The sequence below is a fragment of the Epinephelus moara genome, chromosome 5 (assembly GCF_006386435.1).
Source record: "Epinephelus moara isolate mb chromosome 5, YSFRI_EMoa_1.0, whole genome shotgun sequence".
NCBI lineage: Eukaryota > Metazoa > Chordata > Actinopteri > Perciformes > Serranidae > Epinephelus > Epinephelus moara.
In genome coordinates this window covers 34,636,595-34,650,745 of record NC_065510.1, presented here as the reverse complement: position 1 = coordinate 34,650,745, position 14,151 = coordinate 34,636,595, and the positions used below count along the sequence as shown (strand labels likewise).

Genomic DNA, 14,151 nt, shown 5'->3' with positions numbered 1-14,151 from the left:
TAACTGTAGACTAGTTAATGAATCTTTCTGAACTGTAAACACCACCTGTATTTCCCTCCAGAGAAGCACGTGCCTGCCTGATGAGAACAACATGGCGGCTCTGCAGGAGGAGGTGAAGCAGATGAAGCTGAGAGAGCTGGAGACCCTGCGTTCATTCAGAGAGATGCAGGACACTGTCACTGATCTCAACCAACGCTGGCAGGTAACACTCACAAACGCCTGCTGTGTCCTTATAAACTACCTGTGTGTGCATGTTCATGTGCCCCGTTTGCACAGGGGCAGGAGAGTTAACAGCTGTGCTACTCTGTGTTTCCGCAGCATCACATGTCCCGTGGCAGCAGCACAGGTGGTGGGGGCGGCCACTGGAAAGAATCCCCGAAAAAGAACGCCATGAACGAGCTGCAGGACAAACTGATGACAGTCAGACTGAGGGAGGCCCAGGCTCAGGCTGAGCTCCGAGAGGTCAAGCTCAAAGCCCTGCAGCTGGAGAGCCAGGTCAGACATACTGTATTCTCAGTCATTTATAGAGGGTATGCAAACCCTGTAAGTCTCTTTCTTACATACACAGATATACGCTGCAAAGGTCAGTGCACTTTGATTTGTTTCAAGCATTTTATAGCAATAGCAGTGATAAAATAATGAAGGTAGATCATCCCTGTGGTGTGTTTCTCCTCTCTAGCGTTAAAATTATTAGTCAGAAAAATTGATAAGAAATTAACAGTAATAAACAGCTTTGATAGCAGGTTCATTGTCTTTTAACAATATTTACTGGTTCTAGCTTCACTGTATCACTGTAAGTTGATACCTGTAGAGCAGAGCTGTGTGTGTAACCCAGTGATTACATGTGATTAACGGGGGCAAAAAAATGGATTCAAGCAGACGTCGGGCTCCTGTCTTCGCTGAAATGAGATATGAACTTCCCCTTCCCTTTCACACACTATGTAGCTCTCACACGCTCCAACAGCTAACTAGCCTATTTATAGAGTCAGCGGCATTATACTCACCAGAGAGATTCATCTGGCTGCTCATGCAGCTCCAGGCATGCATTTGCCAATTAGTATTTAAATAATGAGGTGACCTTGAATCATAAAGGTCACTGTAATTAAATACTGCTGATATCAACCTTTCATCTGCATTTGCCATTGTCCCACAACCTTGCATTGAAAAGTTGAGAATATTTAAATTTTTATGCCACTAGAAAAAGGCTGCATGTGGCACAAAAGCGGAGTGCACACCAGACGTGCCGTATCATAAAAAACAATGGTTTTGATTTAATGATTCATTCATTAATCAGGCACAAAAACAACAATTTATTAATGATGAAATTGATAATAAATTGGAGCCCTCCTCACACTCTCACCTTTGCCTTCATTCACTTTAGAACCAGATCCACAGCAAGCTGATTGGTCGCAACGATCAGGAACGCTCCGCCCTGCAGGACCGGCTCCAGATGTTGGCCAATCAGAACAAAGCTCTCCAGGCCCAGCTCAACGAGATGAAAAGGAAGCAGGCCGAGTCTGACTGCAAGGTCTGAATGGAGAGGAAGGAGAAAGAGAAAAGGAGTTAGCAGGAGGGGGAGAGAAGTAACAGGGAGAACGGGCTGATGGATGGGAAGGGCAATGTTTTCCTGGTCCGGCTTAATGAAACATAAAAGATTTTTACATACAGTAATGAGACAAACTGGATGACGAACAACAAGGCATGACGGCAGAAATAGGGATGAAGAGCATATAAAGAGGGAGGGGATGACAGAGAAGGATGGAGAGAAGAAGGTAGATTTTGCAGAGCAGAAATAGAAAATGTTTCAGGAAAAATGGGTGAAAAATGAGTCTATAAATTCTGGGATTCTTATCCGAAAAAGAAGGACAGACGCAATAAAGGAGGTCTGGAATGAGGGATGGAGGAGGGAGGAGGGACAGAGCAGGACGTAGATGGAGGGAGCGGGACAGTTCATGGTGCATTGTCAGTATCCATCACTCAAATCCAGTATATCACAGACATCCAAAGAGTTCAGCTATTAAGCAGCAAATGTCATCTTCTCTCTCCCCTCATACATGCAGAGTAAAGAGGAGGTGATGGCGGTGCGACTGAGGGAAGCAGACAGTATGGCTGCCATGGCTGAACTCAGGCAGAAGATCGCTGATCTCGAGATACAGGTGTGTGTGTGTCTTGCGTGTATGTGCCTCTGTGTTTGCAAGGATTGTACATACATGAAGTGTGTGTATGATGATTGATTCAACACAGTGTAACGATAAAGAAACTGTGACTTCAACCTTCAGTGTGTGAAATGTGTTTTTCAGAAAGAGGAGGGGCTGATCCAGGGCCAGCTGAACCACTCAGACTCCAGACAGTACATCAACCAGCTCCGGGACCAGATCGCTGAGCTCAAGAATGAGGTTGGATTACACACACACACACACACACACACACAAAAACACAATAAATGGCACTGTTCGGGGGGGGTTAGGAAACCGATATATAGACAGCAGCACTGTGGTGCAGTGGTTAGCATTGTCATCTCACAGAGTCCAGGGTGGGGGAGCCCTTCTGTGCAGAGTTTGCGTGTTCTCCCCGTGTCAGTGTGGGTTTTCTCTGTGTGCTCCAGCTTCCTCCCACAGTCCAAACACATGCAGGTTAATTGGTGACTCTAAATTGTCTGTAGGTGTGAATGTGAGCGTGAATGGTTGTCTGTCTCTATGTGTCAGCCCTGCGATAGTCTGGCGACCTGTCCAATGTCAGCTGGGATAGGCCCAGCCCAGCCCCACCCACGACCCCCAACAGGATAAGCCATAACGGAAAATGAATGAAGGATTATAATTTTATAATTTAAGTTTGTATGCATTGATTTCTTGTTAAACATCTGTTTTAAAGGAAAAGAATAATGCTTGCACACTTACTTACTTTTTACCTTAATGTTGTTTTTGATAGCCTTGCACCTACGTAATGTGTGTTCAATTATTCTCTCCCAAAACATCTGCTTTATAGACATATCTTACAATTATTTTGCAACCTTGACTAAACCTGAGCGTTCACAATAGATTAATGAATTATGGTTGACTGCTGTTATGTCCCATCAGTCTTCATCTGTCCAAGTGGATCGATGATGTATCACAGCAGCCGGATATCATACATATCATACATATCATACATATTTGATTGGATCACCGAGTATCATTAGGCTGAGTGTCGTCTGTAAATGTCAAACCTGTTAATAGCCAAATGTTTGATTGAGGTTGAAATGTTGGTGCTATACTGTATGACTGTACTGCAGCAGCCTCCTACACAAGCTAACCTTAGCTGTCCATCAGTAGTTACTGTCACCAGCATCATTCAGCCATGTACCACAATGAAAGTGAATATTCATGGATCTTATGTGCCTCTGATATCAGTGTAAAGCCTTGGGCAACCTGCTAAACAACAGCTATTCAGCGTTTTCCTGTTTCCTGTGTGTGAAAGAGCAATAATTTACCCCAATAGGGGTGTGGCCTGGCGATGGTCTATCCCTATTCAGAATCCCACCTACTGAGCTCTAATTAGTCGACTGTTTCTCCAATCAGTGGAAACAGTCATTAAAAGACAGACCAGACCTATCTGAATCTTAACCTCTGTGTTTCAGCTTGCAGATATTCAGAGGTTTTATTAAACCTGGTACTTGTGATATAAAGCATTGGCAGATTGTTGTAAGATCTGAGGCAGTGACAGATGACTTAAAATGTATTCCAAATATTTCTTGACAGCAGTTATTGATCCGTTAAAATCCATGTGCCTATGATTAATTAGGTTTACAGTAGCATAGCTGACAAACACATAGTTAATGACAGTGTTCATGATAGGATTGTGTTGACTGGTGAGTTCTACTTCAAAATGGCGTGCAGATAGAAGACACACATAGACACAGAGAGACACAGAGTGCACACAGACACCCTGCAGCCTTGCTAACCACCACAGACGAATCTTGTCATCTACATGCAGCCTCACAACAGACACCACTTCCACCCAGATACGCTCACCCAGCTGTTTCAATGTATTTCTTGTAATAAGAGACCACTGCTCCTCCCCAACAACAGTATTCTCATCATTTGGTTCACAGTGAACTTTACTCCTGAAAGATGAATGACTTTCAAAAGAATACGTGCTTTTTTCTGCCTCAGGTGAACCCACAGCTGTGTGGCTTCTATACACGGTTGCTCACTCTGTCTGTCTTTATGAAGACCTTTTCCACCCTGTTGGGGAGACGCAAAGTTTTTCACCCACCATACACTCTGGGTTTGTTCATTCAGAGAGTCACAAGTGCGTGACAAGGAGGGAAGTGTATATAGTGAGGGGGTGTGATGAGACTGCCCTGGCCTTTACTGCTCCACTCTTCTCTTCTACTCTCACCACCTTTTTTTATAATCAAAGCAGTGGTTTTATAGATGAGAGCGAAACTTACGTGAGTACAGATGAGGAAGCCCTGAACCATTTAGAAAAATCTCAGTATATGTCCTCCTCTAAGCAGTCATCTTTCGATTGAGTCATAATAACAGCGATGATGCATGACGACAGCTTTTACATAATGATTTTACATGCATGTATTTTCATGCTCTTCAGTGTGATTCAGCTTGACAGGAATTTGGCAAACAAACTGATAGAAAATGACGCCCAAAACAGCCCGACTTCAGGTCTTTATTTTGCTGTAGCATGAAGAGCAGTCAAGACACAGTCAAAACATTTCCATTGGTTAACCACTGGTTTCCCCCTCCCCCCTCCCCCCACCCTACAGCCAGCCTGAGTGTATGATAGGGGGAAAACAAAAACCTCTGAGATTTGTCATGAGTCACTGTGGTACATGCAGGGTTAACACGCAAAAAGCATGCATGTGTAGATAAACTGTAGCGGTGGCTCTTCTGCCAGGCAAGAACAACCGCTGTAATCTGAAAGCTGGTCAGCAGCGATGGAACGGAAACACACAAGCTTTCTTGTTTTTTTTGACACGTTCAATTTTCTCATCAAGTTCCCCAACCTAACAGGAGAAGCAGGTGCTCAGATTTAGCTGTAAAGACCCCAATGCCCTATTTGCACAACCTCAGATGGTAAGCAAGATTCAGATCAGTGGGTTTCACTGGGGGTTTTTTTTTCACACCCGGCAACCTGTTAAAAAAATTCCCAGCACCTGACATATAATGTTTTTTCAAAGGTTTGTCTAACAGATTCACACAGCTTATAGACCATTAGACCTTGGGCTATTATTATCTAAGTATATGATATTATAATAAAATTCTTTCACTTACCAATATATTACCCCTTTGCTACAGAGCTCCAATTTGTCTGCAGTCACATCAATGAGCCACGATGATGTACTTGATTACATCTTCATTTACTACATTTAACTGGGGCACTGTAGTTTATTTTGAGTTGATCGCACATGCATCAACCTGCTGCACCATCTGTGCCTTATCCACCATAGTTCCCACCACCCCATCACAGTTTACTCGTTTTGAATAACATTAGCAAAAAACAAGAATGCCCAGCTGTAACTGAGAAACCACTATTTCATGTCATTATGCCAGACGAATTAGTCAACTGTAACTTAGTAATGTAACTTAACTTCTCTGTGAAGTGGGCAGATTCAAAGGTCTGGACCTAGGCGAGGAATGAATAGTGACACAGACTGGGTAACTAGCAGATTGTTGGAATTTTCTTGGGATTTATTGACATTGCCTTAAGATTGTAAATACCTCTGAGATATAGACAAAACCTCCCTGTAGCATTGACTAACGTAAAACCTTCATTTCTGTATTTAGGTCAGGCAATTACGAGGGCAGAAGGCAGCCCCCAGCAGTGGAGGTGGAAGTACCAACTATCAGGATCTCTGTCTGGCTAGTCCCGCCTCTGCCGAGGGGGACTACCTGAGCTCAGACGAGGACCTCCTCCCCAGCCCGCTGCCTCCCAGCGCTCTTTACCCCAGCCTGTCCGGCCCGTGTCACCCATCTGCCCGCCTCGACAGCGAGGGCAGCACGGACAGCGAGGCAGAGGAGCGGGTTCTGACACACCCGGACCCACAGCAGCTGTATGGCAGCATGGTGTGCGCCGAGGCGCTGGATAACTGAAACCTGCACGGGGTGTGTCGGTTTAATTGGATTTCTTTGAGCTAAAGAGACGCTGGAGCTTCTACTGTAAACTGGGGCTGTATTATCTAATCCAGTCCTCCTCCTCGGCTTTTCCAGTGTTTACCGTTAACTTGATGCAGAGATTGTGGCATTGATTGGACCTCTTCTGATCATCAACCCGTGATCTCTCTGCTCCTACTGTCTCCACCACCTTGTTCCCCACACTGTCCAATCCTGTGTCCCCTGATGAAGAGGTAATGTAAAGCCTCCTTCCTTGTTCCCACGTGTAACCGTGCCAGAAAGCATCCAAACACAAACATATGACACACAAACAGACAAAACAGACTAAAACTGGACCAGCAAGACTGTTGTTGCCTCTTGCTGCTCAAGATCGACCACTGGACCTGAACCTGTGACTGTGACGAGGAGTGAAACATGGGTAGACAGAAAATAAGTATTCCCTCTCTATAAACTGAGTGATAGACACTTGACACACTGTATGCTCTGTCTACCCTTATATGACTCTCCCTCCTGATTGGTTCAGAGTTAAATAGATCCTTATCCTCTCTTTTCCCTTTTTATGCTCTCATTAGGAAGACCAACACAAAAAAAAACCTTCTATCAGCCATCCATTTACCTCTCAGTAGAAGTGTTGAAGTAAAACGTTTATGGTGGTGAGTATGAGAAGGAGAGGTGCAGTGTAGGAATATGTACACATCAAACAGGCATTCATTAATGACTCATGAACACTTTAACAAACTAAATATATGTGTTGTCTGTGGCTGGCAGACGACAAGAAGCCAAGTGAGTTAATACAACAGCTCATTTCAAAACATATTCACCCACAAAACAAGGAAGGAAGAAACTCAGTGTTGCCAAATCTTTTGTTTTGTTTTGTTTTGTTTTAATTATTTATATGTTGTAATTTATTTTGATATTTTTTTTATTTTATTTTTTATATATCTGTATGAAACTATAGGAGTGTAGAGATACCGACAGAGGCCAAACTTTGTACACCGTCCTTTGTGCCAACTAGTCGTCTGTTACAGGTTCACTGTGACACTGATTGTTTCAGAGACAGGAAATGTGCTGCTATGATTTTGGATTTACTCCTTCCATTTTGTTTTTTCTGTTCCCTTTTGTTTGTGTAATCTTCGTGAGGTGAACATGTAACCTCCTGGTAACTCTGCCATAGATTAGGGTGACAACAACTGTGCAGACTGATCAGATATGAAAACTGAGCAGTTGAACTCGATTACTCCCTGGAGCTTCATTTAGCAATGATGGGAACAATTTGGTTTTCTTAAAAGCCAATCATGATCATTGTGTATGTGTGAGTTAAAGCAATAGTTTGACATTTTATAACATGTATTTGCTTTCCTGCTGAGAGTTAAATGAGAAGTCTGACACCACTCACTTAGCTTAGCCGGGCATAAAGATTTCCTGTGCACAGTCAAGAAAAAGTCCAGCTCGTAAACTTGTGGTTACACAGTTTTTGGACGAGGCTAAAGAGCTGTATTGTGGACACAATTGTGGTACAATGGTAAATGCTAAAATATAGAGGGGCGAATTTACAAAGAATGGATTGTGGCGACTGAAAGCACCATGAATTGCGCGTCACTTGCAACTGCGATCTGCCCCATCTCAAGGTCCAATTCACAAACTTTTGCATCTTATTGCAATTATCCATGTTGCAGAGCATAAATGTTGTGGCAAGTACACAGAAGGCAGGACATTGACAGAGAGACAAAGAAATTTGAAATGTTCAGACTGTAAGCTGCAGGTCTTGACCAATGAGGTGCGGAGGTATTCCTCAAAACTTTAGGTAAGGAATTTAAATGTGCCTGAGAGAAGCTGTAAATGGGATTAAAAATCCCAGTCTGTCAGTGCTGTTAGCATTTTTAAACGCACATGCCTGGCCTGCCATGATCACTGGAAAATCTGGGCATGACACTGCTTATAAATGCACTTGACTTACTAACATCTCTTTTAAAGACACTAATAAATTCACTGTCACTGCGTCTGGCTGTAAGCACTGATATTTGTAATTTGTACTCTTACATTTTCTGATAGAAAATGGCTGACTTTGCACCAAATGTGTGCATAGCCTATTACCTAATTTAAAACCTTGCAAACAGCACAGGAGCACCAAGAGGCTATTTGCTTTGCAGCACAGTTAGGGGCGCATTTCATCCTTTAAATGTGCTTTGAGAATTACAGAGCTTGTTTTCGTCTTATTTGCGCAGGATTAGCACAACTGCACAACAATCTGATCCCCGGACCGCCTGACTCCCCTCCAGACCAGTAACCTTTCTGGTGCGGCTGTCATTGGAGCCACTCTCCTCCTAGTGAGTCTCCTGTATAGCAAGAGCTAACACAGCAGCAGGGCTGACACCCAACTCTGAGGTGTTCAAAAGTCCCAACAAACTCAACACTAATACCGAAATAGCTCGACTCTGTCATTATACCCTTTAATAATTGTTAGGTATGTTACCCATGTGATGCTAACAGTTAGCCTTGTCACCATGTGTGTTCCCACAACACTGTTTTGCAAGGACCCTGTTTCTGCATACTGGGCTCAGCGCGGCCCAGGACGATTGTGATTGGTTTACAGAAACGCAAAAAATCCAGAGCGTTTTTCGTCTAAAGCAGAATGGTAATATGGTGATTTCAGACCTTTCTCAAGTGGTGACACAGTGAAGGTAAGTCTGGCTACGTGAGACTATACAAGGCCAAGTGAAGCTGTAAAAACCTTGATAGTACTGAATTGGACAAACCTTTTTTTTAGGGTATTTTTATTGCTATTTATTTCAACTTTTAAGTTGAAAAAGGAAGAGTTTATTTTCTCTTTAAAGTGACAGTTTCTTTAGTCGCTTTCAACAAACATATGTCAGTTAGCGTTAGCTCTTTGGGCAGAGCCAGGCTAGCTGTTCACCTCTGTTTCCAGTCTTTATGCTAAGCTAAGATCTTCATATGTAACAAACAGACATCAAAAGTGGTGTCAGTCCTCTCAGTGTATTTCCCAAAATGTCAAACAATTCCTTTAAATATCAGTGTCCCATACAAGCCAAAAGAAATCCAGGTAACAGTGCTGATCTGGAATCACCAGTTCATGTGCTCATATCACTTTTTGACAGCTAAAACTGCAGCATGTGGGCCGATGAAAGTGGAGGGAGTGGTTAATATCATAAGGATGCCAACAGGTAGTGTGTGGGTGGAAAATATTTTACATATCAAACATTAATATATTCTGTGTAGAAAAAAAAGGTGTAAAATGTATGGAGAGATATGAAATATACAGTGTTACAGGAACAAAAGTATGTAGATAAGATTTAAAGCTGTATCACTGTCAGTCACGTCTTACTGAAGGTGGTGAGTGTGTATAGTTTTATCAAACAGGGTGTCATATGTAGAGCAGTGATCTGCTTTTTGCACTACAGGGAAAGTGGAAGTCTCTGCTCATGACATTAAGCAGTGAGAGATGGTGTGGATGAATGGATTCTTGGTGGGATCATTTCTTATTATATTCAGCTCTCCTGCGGGACCTTGACGTTATCTGAGTGCTTTGCTCCGAGATTATCCATCCTGACTTTGTATTGTGCTTCATTATTCCTCAGACAGACGTCGAAGGATTTTCTCTAAATTCTCTTAAAGCCCACTTTCATCACTAACATTTCCGTGCAATACAAATGAAGGAATGGTAAAGGAGGGAATTATTGCCATGTTTGAAGAAATAAGGAAATTGGATTTTCCAGTAATGGCCATCAAAGAGCTAAAGAGGATGTTGGTTTGCCCACCATACTGTTGCAGATAACAGCCTTTTAGTGGTCATTGGTGGATGGAGCAACTAAAATCTCTACACTGGAGTCAGTGTTTGGATGTCGTCAAACTAAATGAGCGTTGTACGAATGGTTTCAGTTGAGTTCCCTCTAGTTCGTAGTATGTACAGATTGGCATTGGCTCTGTCGAGCATGAAATTTAGGCCCCTATTTACTTTGGGTCATAACTGGCTGAATTTCTCTCAAAGTTATAATCCTTGAGATTTTTATTCTGTAATTTTCTTAAATTTTTGCTAGCAATAGCTATTCAATGCATTTACATTCAGTAAATGCCTTGCTATATAGTTAATTTTCAGTGTAAGTATTCAATCTGACATTCACATCCTTTTCATGCATGCCATGATTGGCCAGCTGTGCAGAGGTAAGAAAGTAAATTGGGTTTGAAATTCATTCTGTCACTCTTAATGTGTACACACACAACTGGATATTTACCTGGACAATGTCAAGGTTGGGTGGTTTAAACAGCTATAAACACTTCTAGTGCTAATTGCTTGACCCTTAATCTACATTCACATCAAGGGGCTTAACACTCAAGTTTATCCCCAGATCAGATTTTTCTGCCTAGACTATTCACATTTATGTTTGAAGTGACACATAGCCTATCTGACATCAGTGTTACAGGATATCTGCCCCTTAAACACCTCAGGTGACCAATAACTTCACACACATAAAACAACAACAAAAACCATGACATTTGCCAAACAGACATGGGGGAAACATGAATGACATAGTGGTGCAAACGTTCATGTCTTCAATGATTTGTATGGCAATTCCTCATATGTTGAGGAGGGCACTGCCCACTTTTCTGCGATCGACATTTTTCAGACGATCGAGGCTTAGGGATCATGAACAGTCAGAACAGTGGCATGAGGGTGAGAAGACGAAGGTACGCAATGCCGTAGCTTTGTTAGCATTGCTGGTAGTTACGTGGCGATAGAGTTGTGGGAGCAGGGGGAGTCAGGAGTGGTGGGGCCGCGATGCCGAGGGTTTCATGGAGTAACAGTTCTTCCAAACCTTAGGATGTCCAGGGCTACATTCCAATGTCGGCGCCTCACGACAATGCTATCATGGCATGTAGGCAACCAACCGTTCCAACACTGTGCGGTGAGTGATCTCTACCTGTGCAGTGAAGCATGGCATGGAAAAACCATGAATGTATGGGAAAAACATACGTGAATTTCCGATATCTCTCACATTGGTTGCATGGCCATGTATCGGATATGTATCAGATCTAGATCTACATATGGAAGTGGTCCAGATCTGATTGAAATAAATCAGATATCTGTGTCCATACTGCTCTGAAAGAATCAGATTTGGGCCATATTGGCTTGTAATGGGAATGTAGCCATACACGTCTTTATCAAAACATTGTGAAGCGATAGATCTTCTCAGCCCATGATTTGTTTGGCTGCACTGTAAACAAATGGACAACTTCTTCTGGTTAATTTCTGACAGAGTAACCACAAAGCATGTTTCAAACTGATCTCTTGGAGTCATATCATTAAAAGGTATTTGCCAATTCCACCACTAACTGCGGGTGTTGCCAGATCTACCATGACAAAATTCGCAAGGATTATAACTTTGATGTTTCAGCTTGGATTTCAGTCAAAAAAATAAGAGTGCATAGAATAATTGTAGGAATCTGTCATTTGGGACTGAGTATCGGTTTCCTTTCCAAAATTAACCCTAACTGGACTCAGAGCAATGCTCAGTGTCCTTCAACACATCTGTACACTGCTGTCCAGTGATGGTGCTCTGTTCTCACCACTGTCTACATACAACTCTATCTACTGTGACGAAACATTTTGATATGTTTGTAAATTACTTTTTGAATATGGTACTAGCTCTCATCCTTAATATTATTTTTATAATTACCATCAGTACTTTGGTTTCTCCTGCTAACAGCATTACACGAGACCATGATGATCAATATCATAATGTGCCATAAAGGTAGGTAGATTTACACACTATGCTAAATGACTTCATGTATGTTTAACGAGGGTTTCATCGACTAGTCGGCCACTACAGCCCTTCATTAAACAGCCATGTAATATAAAGTCAGTGATGTGTGGACTGAAATACACTCACACTGTGTTCCTCCAGATTTATCATCTTGAACCTGGAACGTACACACTCGTTTTCCCTGATTTAAAGCAGGAAATAAGACAATGCAGCGCAAAACAGTGTGTCACAAGATTCAAAGAAGGCACTGTTCCAGCTGGTTAGTCAGGTGTAGGATTTATCAGAATTATGTGCTGTATGTGACAGCTGTTTGATATCCACAGCATCATACCCAGGAACCTTGTCCACCCTCTCTCTTTCTGTCTTGCAATTCAACTGATGTTGTTATCAAATATATTAAATGACAGTAAAGATTATATAAATTCCAGTATGATGGGGGAAAAAAATACATTTCAGTGTTCTGTATCCTATGAATGATACAAAATAAACTTTGACATTGCACCTTTGCAAAGGCCTGATTGTCTTGTTGTTGTTTATTACTATTTTCACTCCAGTAATAGTTTTGTTAAAATGTTAAGTCTTGTACTAAGACAAGATTTTCGCATCAATGCATTAAAACAGGCTGCATTACACTTCCTCCTCCACTTGGTGCGCTTTGCCTTCTGTCTCCAGGGCTGCAGACCTGTTGGTGGGAGGTTAACATTGGACACACCTGGACCAGTTGTGCCTGTGTGTATAAGCCAGAGTAGCAGCCAGTCTTTGGGCTGCACCTCTGCATTGTGGTTTTGGTACTTTTTCAACATCTATGCAGCACCTTTTAACTCATCCACTCCCTACACTACTGACTTAACCGATTGCTCTCATGAGTATTTTGTGTTGAATAATTAAATTTATTAGTTAGTATACCCACGTGATTCCCATGTATGCCCCAGTCTAAGAGCTGGGCTGTGAAAGGAGATTATTGGTACTTAATATTTAGACTGAGTAAGGGACTGTTCTTTACTTATTAGAGAAGGAGGGTGGCTAGGATGTGACTTTGTTTTGTTTTGTTTTTTATCTTTACGTTCCCTGACGCTACAATTTTTTGTCCTTGAAGCCTCCCTGAGTGACTGGGGTATAATAGGAACAATAGGAACTGCACTTCCGCAGAGGTGCATGACAGCCACAAGAAAACCAACAACATTTAATAAGCCTACACATCACACACACATTACAGTGACACACACAGCCAGCATTAGCAACATAATGACTGTTTTCCCAAATAAACTGTACAACACAGTGGCATCAGCGGCCAGAATAATATCAGCGGACATTAGTAGGTTTTATAAAACTTAGACCTTAATGTTTAAAAGTTAAAAACATAAGTTGAACTCCTGGAGTTGAAAAAATGTTGTGCATGCAGGAGTGTAGAATTCAATATTTTTTACAGGATCTGTTTAATGCCAACAGTTTATTCTGGGCAACATTTTAAATGAGACGTGTTTTGATACCTGCTGGCAGGTTTTTGGGCTTAAATATTTTCAAAATAAATACAAAATATAACCATTTAATTTCCGATAAAGTCCATCCCCAGTGCACGCAAGAAAACATACCACCTGAAAATCTGCCAGTAGCTGCCGGTGGTAGGCTCTAGCAGCACAATTAATTATTTTTTCTCAGTCTGTTCACAAGTGAAGTTGAAAAGGCGGCAAAAAAATCCTTTTATTTTATATTTACAGCTGACTAATATATGTTAACTTGCCACTGTAGGACAGCAGTTACATAACAAAATGAAAATTGCATATGTGTCATAGATGCACTGCGATATTAAAATGAATAGCACTACATCCCGGACCATACTAAATGACTGTAGCAGTTTAGATCGTTTAGGATAATCAAATATTCCCCACTCCTTCTAAACTGCATGAACACAACAAATTGACAAACAAAGTTCTTCCATGTTTGCAGATACAGACAAACCTTTAGTTATACCTACATTTACAAAGGTTTAGCACTTAGGTTACATTTTTGGCAGCTGTACTACGGTGACTTCCTGTTTATAGTTCATTGCTAGTGAATAGTTTGAAACTAACAAGTAGTTTCCACCAACTTCGGAAGGTCTTTACACATAAACCTAGTAGTGATAGATTTACATATAGCTGGTGAAGCAGTTTTAAAATGAGTCCAACTTTCCTGATGTCACCGAATCTTTAGCATAAATAAGTCCTCCATTGTGGCAATTTTTGACCAAAGTTGTATATTCCGTCTTAGTGTGAATGTCA

The 14,151-nt window shown here is 41.8% G+C and overlaps 2 protein-coding genes across 3 annotated transcripts in view; one reads left to right on the top strand and one right to left on the bottom strand.

The window, feature by feature from the left end:
• evi5l (ecotropic viral integration site 5 like) overlaps window positions 1-12,397 on the top strand; it is a 60,987-nt gene extending 48,590 nt beyond the window's left edge. For both annotated transcript variants that reach the window (XM_050043652.1, XM_050043651.1), the window contains 6 exons: window positions 62-202; window positions 319-495; window positions 1,382-1,528; window positions 2,061-2,156; window positions 2,301-2,396; window positions 5,784-12,397. In XM_050043652.1, the coding sequence (XP_049899609.1) occupies window positions 62-202; window positions 319-495; window positions 1,382-1,528; window positions 2,061-2,156; window positions 2,301-2,396; window positions 5,784-6,089 (963 nt within the window). In that variant the 3' untranslated portion in view covers window positions 6,090-12,397. The remainder of the gene's footprint in view (window positions 1-61; window positions 203-318; window positions 496-1,381; window positions 1,529-2,060; window positions 2,157-2,300; window positions 2,397-5,783) is intronic.
• LOC126389773 (myosin-10) overlaps window positions 1-14,151 on the bottom strand; it is a 667,776-nt gene that overhangs the window by 248,839 nt on the left and 404,786 nt on the right. The gene's annotated exons all lie outside the window — the stretch shown is intronic.